The sequence below is a fragment of the Mesoplodon densirostris genome, chromosome 6 (assembly GCF_025265405.1).
Source record: "Mesoplodon densirostris isolate mMesDen1 chromosome 6, mMesDen1 primary haplotype, whole genome shotgun sequence".
In the NCBI taxonomy this organism is placed as follows: Eukaryota; Metazoa; Chordata; class Mammalia; order Artiodactyla; family Ziphiidae; genus Mesoplodon; species Mesoplodon densirostris.
The window spans coordinates 107270632-107284908 of NC_082666.1; the positions used below are offsets into that span (position 1 = coordinate 107270632).

The following is a 14277-nucleotide window of genomic DNA, read 5'->3' on the forward strand; positions in this document are numbered from 1 at the left end:
TAGCAGGTTACAAAATTAATGTACAGAAATCTCTGGCATTCCTGTACACTAATGATGAAAAATCTGAAAATGAAATCAAGAAAACACTCCCATTTACCATTGCAACAAAAAGAATAAAATATCTAGGAATAAACCTACCTAAGGAGACAAAAGACCTGTATGCAGAAAATTATAAGACACTGATGAAAGAAATTAAAGATGATACAAACAGATGGAGAGATATACCATGCTCCTGGATTGGAAGAATCAATATTGTGAAAATGACTCTACTACCCAAAGCAATCTACAGATTCAATGCAATCCCTATCAAACTACCACTGGCATTTTTCACAGAACTAGAACAAAAAATTTCAAAATTTGTTTGGAAAAACAAAAGACCCCGAATAGCCAAAGCAATCTTGAGAACGAAAAAAGGAGCTGGAGGAATCAGGCTCCCTGACTTCAGACTATACTACAAAGCTACAGTAATTAAGACAGTGTGGTACTGGCATAAAAACAGAAAGATAGATCAGTGGATCAGGATAGAAAGCCCAGAGATAAACCCACGCACATATGGCCAACTTATCTTTGATAAAGGAGGCAGGAATGTACAGTGGAGAAAGGACAGCCTCTTCAATAAGTGGTGCTGGGAAAACTGGACAGGGACATGTAAAAGTATGAGATTAGATCATTCCCTAACACCATACACAAAAATAAGCTCAAAATGGATTAAAGACTTAAATGTAAGGCCAGAAACTATCAACTCTTAGAGGAAAACATAGGTAGAACACTCTATGACATAAATCACAGCAAGATCCTTTTGGACCCACCTCCTAGAGAAATGGAAATAAAAACAAAGATAAACAAATGGGACCTAATGAAACTTCAAAGCTTTTGCACAGCAAAGGAAACCATAAACAAGACCAAAAGACAACCCTCAGAATGGGAGAAAATATTTGCAAATGAAGCAACTGACAAAGGATTAATCTCCAAAATTTATAAACAGCTCATGCAGCTCAATAACAAAAAAACAAACAACCCAATCCAAAAATGGGCAGAAGACTTAAACAGGCATTTCTCCAAAGAAGATATACAGACTGCCAACAAACACATGAAAGAATGCTCAACATCATTAATCATTAGAGAAATGCAAATCAAAACTACAATGAGATATCATCTCACACCAGTCAGAATGGCCATCATCAAGAAATCTAGAAACAATAAATGCTGGAGAGGGTGTGGAGAAAAGGGAACACTCTTGCACTGCTGGTGGGAATGTGAATTGGTACAGCCACTATGGAGAACAGTATGGAGGTTCCTTAAAAAACTAAAAATAGAACTACCATATGATCCAGCAATCCCACTACTAGGCATATACCCAGAGAAAACCATAATTCAAAAAGAGACATGTACCAAAATGTTCATTGCAGCTCTATTCACAATAGCCCGGAGCTGGAAACAACCTAAGTGTCCATCATCGGATGAATGGATAAAGAAGATGTGGCACATATATACAATGGAATATTACTCAGCCATAAAAAGAAACGAAACTGAGCTTTTTGTAATGAGGTGGATAGACCTAGAGTCTGTCATACAGAGTGAAGTAAGTCAGAAAGAGAAAGACAAATACCGTATGCTAACACATATATATGGAATATAAGAAAAAAAAATGTCATGAAGAACCTAGGGGTAAAACGGGAATAAAGACACAGACCTACTTGAGAATGGACTTGAGGATATGGGGAGGGGGAAGGGTAAGCTGTGACAAAGCGAAAGAGAGGCATGGACATATATACACTACCAAACGTAGGCTAGATAGTGGGAAGCAGCCGCAGAGCACAGGGAGATCAGCTCGGTGCTTTGTGACTGCCTGGAGGGGAGGGATAGGGAGGGTGGGAGGGAGGGAGATGCATGAGGGAGGGGATGTGGGAACAGATGTATATGTATGACTGATTCACTTTGTTATAAAGCAGAAACTAATAAAAAAAAATGGAAAAAGAAAAAAAAACATTTAACTAACATAACTAAATGAATAATTTAAAAATAAAATATTTTTAAAGTAAAAAAAAAAAAAAAAAAGAATCCAATTCAATAGCCTTTGAATTTTTCACTATATATTAGGACCATAGTTCAACTAATCAGGTATTTATTGAGTTTCTAACTGTGCATAACATTTGGTGTTAGGCATTAGAGGGGCACATAATGATGCCTACTTCTTGCATCACTACAGTTTACAATCTAGTAGAAGGCAAGTGCACACATTGTTCTATTTAAGAGTCTAAGAGGAAAGAGGAAGGTGAAAAATGGCAAATATTTATGCAAACAGGAGTTTTACAGGCCATCTTGAAGGGCCGTGTATTTAATACAGGACTAAAAGGGTACAGATATTGCAGAGAGGTTTGATATGAACTAGGGCATAAAGGGTAGGGCATCGCAAGCACAGATTACAATGTCGACAAAGGCATGGAAAAAGTGACAGCACATGCAGAGAGATGTAGGTAAGGAAAGCCTTGAAGGTATTGAAGAAAACAAGTATACATGATACTTAAAGATAGCAAGGATAAGTCAGGGAGACTACTACAGAGGGGCTGTGTAGTAGGAGAGGGAGATGGGGCTCAACTCCTAATATAATGAGAACAAGTAGAGATATAAAGGCAAGGAGCAGGGTGGGGGTCAGTAGAAAATTACTAAGAGGAAACATCAGGGGTAAGGAGAATTCTGGCTAAACCAATTTGACAGAACTTTTTTCTGTAGTCAGGCTAGGGTGATAAGACATGAAGGGTGAGGGATAAAGAGTTTGATCATATATCAAGGGTAGAGGATTTTTGCTAAACTGACCCACCAGAATTCATGCTAATACTAGTCTAAATGGGCCAAGGACAGAGCCTAAGGTCAGGGACTAGTTAGAAAGAGGACTCAGAGAAGCCTGACTCAAGTTTGGTCAAAGAAGAGTGCTATGGTCTGAATATTTATGTTCCCTCAAAATGTATATGTTGAAATCCTAACCCCCCAAATTGCTGGTATTAGGAGGTGGAGCCCTTGGAAGGTGATTAGGTCATGAGGGTGGCACCCTCATGAATGGGATTAATGCCTTTTATTTCAGATTTTTTGTGACTATTATTATTATTTTCATTGAAATATAGTTGGTATACAATATAAGCTACAGCTGTACAATATAGTCATTTGCGATTCTTAAAGGTTATACTCCATTTATAGTTATCATAAAATATTAGCTATAGTCCCTGTGCTGTACAGTATATCCTTGTAGCTTATTTTATACATAATAGTTTGTACCTCTTAATCCCCTACCCTCTCCCCTTCCCTCTCCCCACAGGTAACCACCAGTTTGTTCACCACATCTGTAAGTCTGTTTCTTTCTCGTTATATTCACTTGTTGGTTGTATTTTTTAGATTCCACAAATTCCTTCATGAATGGGATCAATGTCTTTTAAAAGAGGCTCCAGAGAGCTCACTAGCCCCCTTCCACCATGTGAGGACACAGCAAGAAGGTTCTGGCTATGAATCAGGAAGAGGGCTTTCACCAGAATGAGACAATGCTGCTATCTTGATCTTGGACTTCAGGCCTCCATAACATTACAAAATAAAGTTCTGTTGTTTATAAGCTGCCCAGTCTGTGGCATTTTGTTAGAGCAGCCATAATGAAAAAAGACAGAGAGAGAATCTTTGTCCTTCCTTCCTCCCTTCCTCCCTCTGGCCTTTCTTCCTAACTTTACTTATTTCACTCTCCAATGCATATTCATTTAGTATCTACTTTAAGGAACTGAATAGATGGAAAACACAGGTTGAGCTATAAAGATCACTATTCTTATAGTATACAGTTTATTGGAGGAAGAGATAAGCATCTGTGACAGAGCATGACATGCACAATTTTATTTTAGATAAACTGGTCAGGAAGACCTTTCCATGGAAGTGACATTTAAACTGAAGTTTGAAAGATGAAAATGTAGTAATGTTGGCAAATCTAGAGTGATTTTTGTAAGGACTTACTACACATTTTACTTTATTCTATACGCAATAAGTTGTCAAATGTGTTTGAAGATAGAGGATGCATTCTAATAGTGTGGATAAGAGCTTGCATTTAGCCTGAATATTAAAGAGGCCCCAGGAAATCCGACCATAAGGAAACCCAAACTCTGCTCCCAATACAAATGCTACTTTTTAAAAAACTTTCACCCTTTGGTCAACCTACTGTCCATTGAATTTGTTGAGGTTTGTGGATATTAAGACTTAAGCAAGAGAGGCAACTTGATTATAGTACAGTAGTTTGAATTTAAGCAAAATGGTATGCCTGAAATGTAGGGGCCTTTTTGTAATGTAATTTGAAAATGTGGTGAGTTTCTTTGAATAGGCAACCCAGACTGACCATTCAATGACTCTCCATAAGAGCGACTACAACACCCAATTAGCACCATAAAAGGGAGAGTCCACATGACAGAGATGTGAGGTGACCATTTTTACCCACACCACACGCTGCCATTGTGGTTACACCTACTGGTGTAAATACTTGGTGAAACAGGCAGTGCACCTCCCTGTGACTGCAGGCTACTGAACAAAATCACCAACCTCCCTTCAATAGGAGCATATAAAATTCTAGGCCTGGAGAAGAACAAGTAATAAAGTAACTATTTACTCTCCCTGAGTTCATTATCCTCTTCTCTTCTCCCTACTGGGTCGAAGGAAGGCAGAAGATAGCATTAAAGCTCATTTTCAGGGTCTGCATGTTCAGTTGTACAGGTGGTGCACTGCATATTTATAGGAGTGTCATTCACTTTCTTCTTTACATGAATGGTGCCCCCTGGGAATTTTAGAGTGCACAACCTGTGAATCTGTATATGGCAGGCCTGCTTAATTTGGTTTTGCTCATATATTGTGAGCTTTTGTGTTGCTTATTCATTTTGTGTTCTCTGTGTTCATTTGTTTTGAGAAACAAACCTGATATCCGTTTCATCCTGGGAACCATAAAATTCATCTTTAAATATATCTATATAGGTAACAAACTGAATATTATTTATGTATATGTAAGTTTATTTATTTATTACAATAATCTAGGAGGGAAGACTTTACAAATAAACAAATGTGCAGAAATATGAACTAACTTGCTTGTGAATAACAGACCTGGAGCATGCCTCAGAGAAAGTGTGTAAAATGGCTCAAAACTAGAGAAAGCATAGAAGCAAACTAACCACTGACACGGCACTAATAGAAAAGCTATCAAAAGTCTAAATCTGAGCAGAACCAGGAAGAAAGGAAATCATAAGAGGGATGAGACCTTGCTAAATAAATACATTTTTATTTCCATAATTAGAGGTAAGCATAAGGAAGAGATGAAACTAATTCCTAGTGTCAAGTCTATGTAAGTGGAAAGGATGTGATTTCAATTAACAAGAATTCCGTGTTGAGATTCAAAACAAGTATTTGTGTCAAAGAACCAATTCCAGTAGATTCCATGAGACATGCATATTTATATTCATTTTTCTGCATCAATGCTTTCAAGCTTTTAACCCATCCTTCTGGTGGGAAAGAAAAAAACATAAAAATATGAAATATCTTATCAAGCTTTAATTATGTTTACTTCTTGATTTAAAATTACTCTTTATTAAGTTAAAATGAAGATATTCTAGACTAACCCCAAAGCAGAATTGAAATGGCACACGAAAATGATCAAACATGATTCAAGCATCTCATTTAACTGAGATTTTACTACGTTTGTGTAATGATGTCTAAAATTGTGTTTTCATTAAACACAGCAGAGTAGAGCGAAACAGGGAGAGTCATCCTATAGACCTTGTTTGAATCTAAACATATTATCTATTACTGTAACTTTGAGAAAATCAATTAATTTGCGTCAGCCTCAATGCCTTTATCTCTGAGAATAGTAATACCTATCTTGCATGGGGCTTTGGATCAAATAAGTTAAAACACAAGCAGAGTGTCTAGCAATTACAGTTGCTCACTAAATAGCTCTTAATATTACCAATGGTCTCTGATGTGGGAAAACTATTACATAATAAAAAGATCCTTAATCAGGTATCTTTAAAATCAGGCTGAATGCAAAGAACTTCAGATTTTATGTCCTCCCTTTTTTTTATTTTTACCCAGAGAATAATGCAATTCAGAAAACAGAGGGAGAGATTAATTTCCACTTCAAATGAAAAGTCATCATTATAAGATTTTTTCATCATGTGGTATAGTACATTAAATATAACCATAAAATCTTTGTTACCTCTCTATTGAAAGGTAGACTGTGGTGTCCCACTTCCTGAATATGGGCTGATACAGTGGCTTATTCAATCAACAGAATGCAAGAGCAAAGGTGTTCTTGCACTTGTGAGGTTAAGTCATAGGAAGCCTTACAGATTCCAGCCAAGTCTCTTGAGATGTTTACTTTGGGTGAAGCCACTCACTATGTAAGAGTTCAACTACTTTGAGATATCCAGGTTGCTAAGACTCCAAAACTACACCGAGAAATTTCATGGAGAAAGACAGAGACAGAGAGAAAACCAGCCCCAGATTTTTCAGCCTGTGCAACCCAACTCAAGCCCCAGATTTGTGAATGAAGATGCCATCTTGGTTGGACATTTCAGCACCAAAAGATGTGACTCAAAGAAAACTTAGCCAGAACCAAGGCCCCAGACATATGACACCAGTCAAGTTGTCTAATCTATCTCCAATCATTCAAGCCACCACAGCTGAGGCCCAGTCATGATGGAGCAGAGATGAGCCATCCCCAGTATTCTTTATCTTTATTCTTAGCTCACAAAGTCCTGACTATAACAACATGGTTTCTATTGTATCTACCACTGCGTTTTGGAATGGCTTGTTATACTGCAATAGGTATCTGGAATATATGTCTTGATCATTTCTTACAGTTCTAAAGCCACAGAACTCCTTTTACCCATATTCAGGGAGAATGCTAGCTCTTGCTTATTTTCAGTCTCCCTTTGAGTCATAGAATCTGTTCAGAAGCTTCCTTGGACAGAGTCAGTAAAAGAAAACTCTTGATTACAAAACTCCATTATTACAACCAGGATAAAAGAACAGCCAAATCTGCTCACACACACCCCATTTTTTCACCACATCATAAACAATGGATTGGCCAAATTTTTAAGTGCTTGACTCTGATTGAAAGTAAGCAACTTTCCATCTTCAAACTCTTCCCCTCCAACTCAACTTAGAGTGATGCTCTAGTCAACCTCTGGACTTCCTGATGCACCTCCTATCTCTGAAATGAGACGTGAAGAAAAAACGTCTTCAGAAGAGTTCTGATATCAAGACAAGGGATAGAACAAAGGCCAAAGCAGCAATATTGCCATCCAGAGGAAAAACTACTGAACCTACACTGCAATACTCAGAAGGAAAGTCAAGACATGAGAGAACTAAGTGTAAAGCACAGCTATATTGGTGGCTTCTATTTAAATAATCAAGGGCAATAAGTAGGTCTCTGGGATGATGATCCCTATACCCTGTTACTTACACCAGAATTGGGACATAACCAGGAACAAGTAGTTCAGGAAGCTAGAGTCACTGACACTGAGAGCCAACTACAGGGAACACCAAACATCCGGGGCTATTAGTTCATGTGCTTCTGTACCTAAATTTGGAAAGACTGTAAGACTTTCTGAATCTTCAGGTAACTTGCATACTATTCTAATCATAAGCAATCATGCTCCCTCTTAAGCTAAACCATACAACTTCAGAATCAGGTGTTACTTCTTATTGGTACCACTGTCCACTAAGCAAAGACAGAAATACAGAAGTAATCCTGACCCCTGCCTTTCCCTCATATATTCCCCCTCCCCACTTTTCCCTCTTTCCCATATATTACTAGGTTTAATCAGTTCTGCTGCCTAGAGATCTGTTAAAGTCCTTCATTTTAATCATATTCCTTTGCCCTGATTCAGATCCTTGTCATCACTAGCCTAAGCTGTCCTCTATCTATTTCTGACCCTCCCATCTGAACTGTTGCCCTTCATATTCATCCTCAACACTACTATCAATATTATTTCTAAATTGAAAATTTGACCATCAACTGTCTAAAGACTCCAACATCTTTCCATTGCACTAATGATAAAGTCCAACTTCTAAACATGTCATAAAGATCTCCATTTTTTGGCCTTGCTCTGCCAATTTAACTAATGTCTTTTTTTAGTAATTAAAATCTACTATCCTTGTTGTTTTACGAGTGTCAGTAGTTGCTGTTCTCACTTTTGAAAATATTTCCCCCTTTCATTCACTTAGGAAACAACTATTCATCCTTTAAAACCCAAATGCAGTGAAACCGATTTTCTCTCTCACTCAAATCACTTTCTCCTCAAAACTGTAATTTTACCTCTGTGTAGCTCAATTGTTTGTTATAGTCTAATGACAACAGATTCTTAAATATACTCATCTTTGTATCTTAATATCCGATAATATGACTGACATTTAACAAACGCTAAACATACTTGACACTTGAATTGATTGAATTGAATTAAACTGAATCAATCACTCTCAAGAACACTAACGATTGTTAGGGTTTCCTGCATCAAGAGTACAAATCACGCTGAATTTTCATAATACTGCTAGTTTTGATTGAGGCACAGCAAACAAGTTTACAACAGATTTCCCCTGTGAAAAGAATAACTTCAGTAAAAGATAACAAATACACTCAGAAGTCCATAAAGGAGGCAGGGTAGTCTAGGGGATTCTGTTCTCATCCAAAGACTTGCTGAGATTTGATTCAGAGGGGAAAGATTGATTTTTCTAGCTTAAGTTAAACGAGGCATGGAACAAATGTCAAAAGCAGGACATAGACTTAGATTCTTCACTGTCACACCAGTAAAGTTACCATCCTTCCATCTCCTTGAGAACAAACAAGAAAGCCTGCTGTGGACCGTGAACAAAACAACAACTGTGAATTTACACAGCTCCTTAAACTTCTAAGCTGTGTACTGAGAGTGAATTAGAGGTCTCCTCCAGATAGCATTGCAAATGAGCGTTATTTTATTTTCACCAAGCCTTTCAGGTGATACATGCGACAAAATCAGCAAAGTCAGTACTCACTGTGGCAGACAAAGTAACTATTATGTATCTGTCCTAAAAGTTCCTGTGATGTTCTGGCTAGTTTTGCTTAAGTACTATTTATAATATTTATGAGAAAGGAGGACAAAAATGAACCTGATGCTTCTGTGGAGAAGGAATTCCCTGGCTGAGCAGAAAAGCCTGCCAAAGTTTTGGTGTTTCTTGTTTGTTTGAAACAAGACTGAAGGACCATATAATGCAAGATGAAGCCATTAACAGTTAAAAGGGAGAGGACACACTAAAGAGACTCAGCCAGGGCCCTGGTAAATTATCAACAATTGTGGGCTTTCTTAGTGAGAGTCTAGGATTTGAGAAATTCATGAGGAGAAAAGGCGGAGGTCCCTGGGCACCTGAAAATGAGAATTGCTGCATTGAACTAGGCTGACTTTGGCATGGCATTTTGAAGAAGGCAGTCATATGGAATGTAACGAATAAATAGAGCATATCAGAGCCTGAAAACCTGAGAATAGGCTCATGTGGGTGAAACGAGGTGAAGCACGGTGCTTGGTACACTATAAACCCTCAGTAACATTGGCTGGTTTTGAATGAAATGAAACCTAACCTGAATCCAGTCCCTACTCGGTAACAGCGGGGAAGATAATGGGTGCCTAGGCAACGTCTAGCAAGTTCTGGGCTAGAGGCGGCTCCCAACTGTTGCATCACCAGGGGCCACAGAACTGAGTCGGGAAGGGAGAAGGGAGGAATCTGTGCGGAGGGTCATCCGACTGAGTCGGAACCGGACACTCTGGCAGGAAGTAGAAAGCGAAGAAAACGAAACGACCATTGGTGAATTTCAACACCACGTCGTGAATTTCAGATAATTTTCCACTTGTTTATTAAGATGGAAAACTCGGATTCCAACGATGAAGGAGATGGAGTTTCGGCCCAACACATAAGTCAAACGGAACGATTGGTTCGGGAAGAAGATTTCTCCAGGTTCGTAAATAATCTGAGTGAAGAAGATTACGAACTTATGAGAGACAACAATCTTCTAGGCATTCCAGGTGAAAGTACGGAAGAAGAGTTGCTGAGAAGACTTCAGCTAATTAAAGGAAACGCACCACAAGACTCAGATGAAAATACAGGTATATTCTGCTTTTGGAGGGAATAGGATGGGATGAATAAGGAACTTCATAATAGGAAATAGTAACTTCATAATAGTAAATAGTAAATTATACAGAAGTGACTTACATTAATTTGGTAAGTAACTTCTCATAAAAAGAACTGGCATTTACTTGATTTTTGGTGAGCATGTCAAGGTATGTTTGTTTGTTTTCCTGATTCACATTTGGGTTGTTTTAATTGGGAAACAGTGCAAAGTAGCCTATTTGTATTTTTCTTGGTTTTCTACCTCAACTGAAAGTCCCTCCTACTTCCTGAATTATTTTTTCTACATAGACATGTAAAAAAAGCACACAGAAATATTCTCCACTGGGGACAATTGTGCTCTCTTCAACACCTGGGGACATTTGACAATGGCTAGAGATATTTTTGGTTGTCACAGGGGAGGCATGGGTGTTACTAGCATCTAGTGGGCAGAGGCCAGGGATGCTGCCAAAGATCCCACAATGCACAGGATAGCTCCCCAAAACAAAGAATTGTCCAGCACCAAAATGTCAATAGTGCTAAGGCTGAGAAACCCTGCTCGAACCTCAGGTCTGGTGCCTTGCCTCCCAGTGTGAAGTAGAGGATTTTGCTGTCTAATGAAGAGGATACTATAATACTTTGGCTCTTGAATATGGTCTTATATGTACCATGCTAGGTTCAGTCTATTCATTTGATCTGACCTTCAATTTAATGTCAATTAAAAATCTTGGTAACATTAAGAAGTATTCAAAATGCAAACACTTTTAAACCTATAAAACTTGTTTATGTTTGGGCAATAACCTTATATTTTAAAATAGATTATCTATTATCAAAAGCACATAAGTGAAGAGTCTACAAGTAGTCATGTTGGAGACTCATGAAAATTAGACAATAATGTAAATTGAACTAAACTACTAGCATTGTACCTTAACTGGTGTTTACCTTGTTTAATTGCATTAGTGTTTTGACAGTGGACTGAAAAAAAAGTCTCTTGACATTCCTCCGACAGTGGTACACAGGGCTGTGTATATGATGAAATACTGAAACATAGACTTCCTCCAGATTCCCTTTTTAAAAAATTCTCTAAGTTTATCTAGGATTAGCTCACTCTTTTTGGATGGAATCGAAACTTTTGTACCTTTACTTATAAATCTACACAGTGCAGTTTATAAAATATTAACTCTATAAATGTGAAATCAGTTGAAAACATCTGAGTATTTAAGTTCTCATTTTTTGTTTGTTTTTGAAACAAAGTTTCAGAGTGCTATTTTATGATGGTTCTAATTTTGGTGGTTCTTTTATGCACCCTCCCCATTTTTTTTGTTAACAGACAGAGGAGACTCTTCAGATGACGTGTCTAGTGGTGACTCTCTAATAGACTGGCTTAACTGTTCTGGACAAACTGAAAATATGACAAGTGGACAAAGAGAAAACCAATCTTGGAGAGAAGAGAGCCTAATTAATCCTAAAAGTGATCAGTTCATATTCAGTTTAGAAATAAATGTTAACCTTGATAATGGGAGTCCAAATCCAGAGAATGAATATGTAGCATCTGCAAGACTTCCCAGAAGAGAAAATATGGAAGACAGCCAAAGGCAAGTGGAAAGTCCACAATCTGAATCAATATTTACAAGACCATCTATGTCTGAACAAGATACAACTGAAACATTAATGGAATTCCCACCTACCACAAGTCAGAGAAGAGCAAGAAGTAGGAGCCCAGAGTATCGGAGAACCAGAGGAAGAATTGAAAGTTGGTCGCCTCCACGTTCACTTAGGGAAATTGTACAAAGACTTAATCATAGTATACCCTCTCAGAATTTTGAGCAGCCTCTGCTAAGTGAGAATGCGAGATTTTCTAGAACTGAGCACCAAGAAATATTGAGACAGCAAATGACTGGATTTGAGTTGCAAAATAGCGGTCTTATTGAAACTTCTAGAACAAGGAATGCCGTTCATGGAGAAAATTCTCCAGATACAACCAGCAGTGGTGAATCTTGGGGAATGTGGGAAATATATCCAACCATAACCTTTAATCTTGAAGTAGGACAAGTTCATTCTGGAGCATATTCTCAGAGAGACAGCAGAGCTAGTAGAACTCAGTTAACATCTGAGACACCAAACAACACTGTCACTTCTGAAAGTGAACGAGGACTGAGGCATATGTATTCACATTCTGAGCAGGCAGGTGTGAGAGCTTATGTCAATACCATTAGAAATCCCGTTTGCAGAACTTTAAATACTAGATTAAATGATACAACATCTGTTCCAATTCAGAGCACGTTAAGGCAGACAATGGCAGAATTTAGTAACTCAAGTAACCTTATGGACAGTGACAGTAATTTAGAGCATAGTGTCTCACCTCCAAGTCAAAACATGGAATGGTTAGAGTCACCTAATGGTAGTAGTAGTGGTACATTTGGTTGTGATTCAAATGCTAGCTATGATACCCATTCAAGTTCCACAATGATTTGCCATTCACGCCCCAATTGTATGTCTAGTTCCAGTTCTAGTCCTATTTCCGGTTCCAGCTCAAGTGATGAAAATTCAGGAATTAGCTCACTGATGTTTGAAGGCAGTGAAGAGACAAACTTATCATCAGACTTATCATCAGAGACCAGCCAAGGGGGTAGACAAATTATCCTTGACAGTAATTTAGAGCATAGTGTCTCACCTCCAAGTCAAAACATGGAATGGCTAGAGTCATCTAATGGTAGTAGTAGTGGTATATTTGGTTCTGATTCAAATGCTAGCTATGATACCCATTCAAGTTTCACACTGATTTGTCATCCACGCCCCAATTGTATGTCTAGTTCCAGTTCTAGTCCTATTTCCGGTTCCAGCTCAAGTGATGAAAATTCAGGAATTAGCTCACTGATGTTTGAAGGCAGTGAAGAAACAAACTTATCATCAGACTTATCATCAGAGACCAACCAATGGGATCGACAAATTATCCTTGACAGTAATTTAGAGCATAGTGTCTCACCTCCAAGTCAAAACATGGAATGGTTAGAGTCATCTAATGGTAGTAGTAGTGGTATATTTGGCTCTGATTCAAATGCTAGCTATGATACCCATTCAAGTTCCACACTGATTTGTCATTCACGCCCCAGTTGTATGTCTAGTTCCAGTTCTAGTCCTATTTCCGGTTCCAGCTCAAGTGATGAAAATTCAGGAATTTGCTCACTGATGTTTGAAGGCAGTGAAGAGACAAACTTATCATCAGACTTATCATCAGAGACCAGCCAAGGGGGTAGACAAATTATCCTTGACAGTAATTTAGAGCATAGTGTCTCACCTCCAAGTCAAAACATGGAATGGCTAGAGTCATCTAATGGTAGTAGTAGTGGTATATTTGGTTCTGATTCAAATGCTAGCTATGATACCCATTCAAGTTTCACACTGATTTGTCATTCACGCCCCAATTGTATGTCTAGTTCCAGTTCTAGTCCTATTTCCGGTTCCAGCTCAAGTGATGAAAATTCAGGAATTAGCTCACTGATGTTTGAAGGCAGTGAAGAAACAAACTTATCATCAGACTTATCATCAGAGACCAGCCAAGGGGGTAGACAAATTATCCTAATAATATCTGATGAAAGTGACTCTGGGTCCTCCCATAATCTGCAACAGTTTTTCCTCTTAAATGAAGATGATCTATACCAAACTACAGGACTCACCAAAGCACAGATTGACAGCTTGGCTGTAAGATCTTTTGGTGAAAATGATGCACTAAAAGCCTGTAGCATTTGCCTTACAGAGTACACAGAAAACAGCAAGCTTCGCATACTACCTTGCTCCCATGAATATCACATTCACTGCATTGATCGCTGGCTGTCTGAGAACTCTACGTGTCCGATTTGTCGTAGGCAAGTAGTGGATTCCAATGAGAGTGAAAATCCTGATCGATGAATTCTCAGCTATATAAAGTGTTATAGGGCTTCCCTGGTGGCGCAGGGCTTGAGAGTCGGCCTGCCGACGCAGGGAACTGACAATAAAAATTAATTTCACACCATAGCAGTTCACTGAATTTCAATAAAATCTTAGCATGTGCACTGGGTTGGGATGTTCCTGATTCCATGGGAGAAATGTCTTAATATGATATAATGAATCTAGATAGATCCTAGTAGTATT

General features: G+C 38.3%; 1 protein-coding gene across 1 annotated transcript; it reads left to right on the top strand.

Moving 5' to 3' along the window:
* The first annotated feature begins 9901 nt into the window (after window positions 1-9901).
* Window positions 9902-14055, top strand: LOC132491665 (E3 ubiquitin-protein ligase RLIM-like). The gene is made up of 3 exons (XM_060100499.1): window positions 9902-10145; window positions 11477-12550; window positions 13472-14055. The coding sequence occupies exons 1-3, from the start codon at window positions 9902-9904 to the stop codon at window positions 14053-14055; spliced, it is 1902 nt and encodes a 633-aa protein (XP_059956482.1).
* The last annotated feature ends 222 nt before the right edge of the window (window positions 14056-14277 follow it).

Coding starts and splice junctions, on each gene's coding strand:
- LOC132491665 (XM_060100499.1), top strand. CDS start 9,902: ATGGAAAACTCGGATTCCAACGATGAAGGAGATGGAGTTTCGGCCCAA. Junction 10,146..11,476: donor AGACTCAGATGAAAATACAG/GTATATTCTGCT, acceptor TTTTGTTAACAG/ACAGAGGAGACTCTTCAGAT. Junction 12,551..13,471: donor GTTAGAGTCACCTAATGGTA/GTAGTAGTGGTA, acceptor TGGAATGGCTAG/AGTCATCTAATGGTAGTAGT.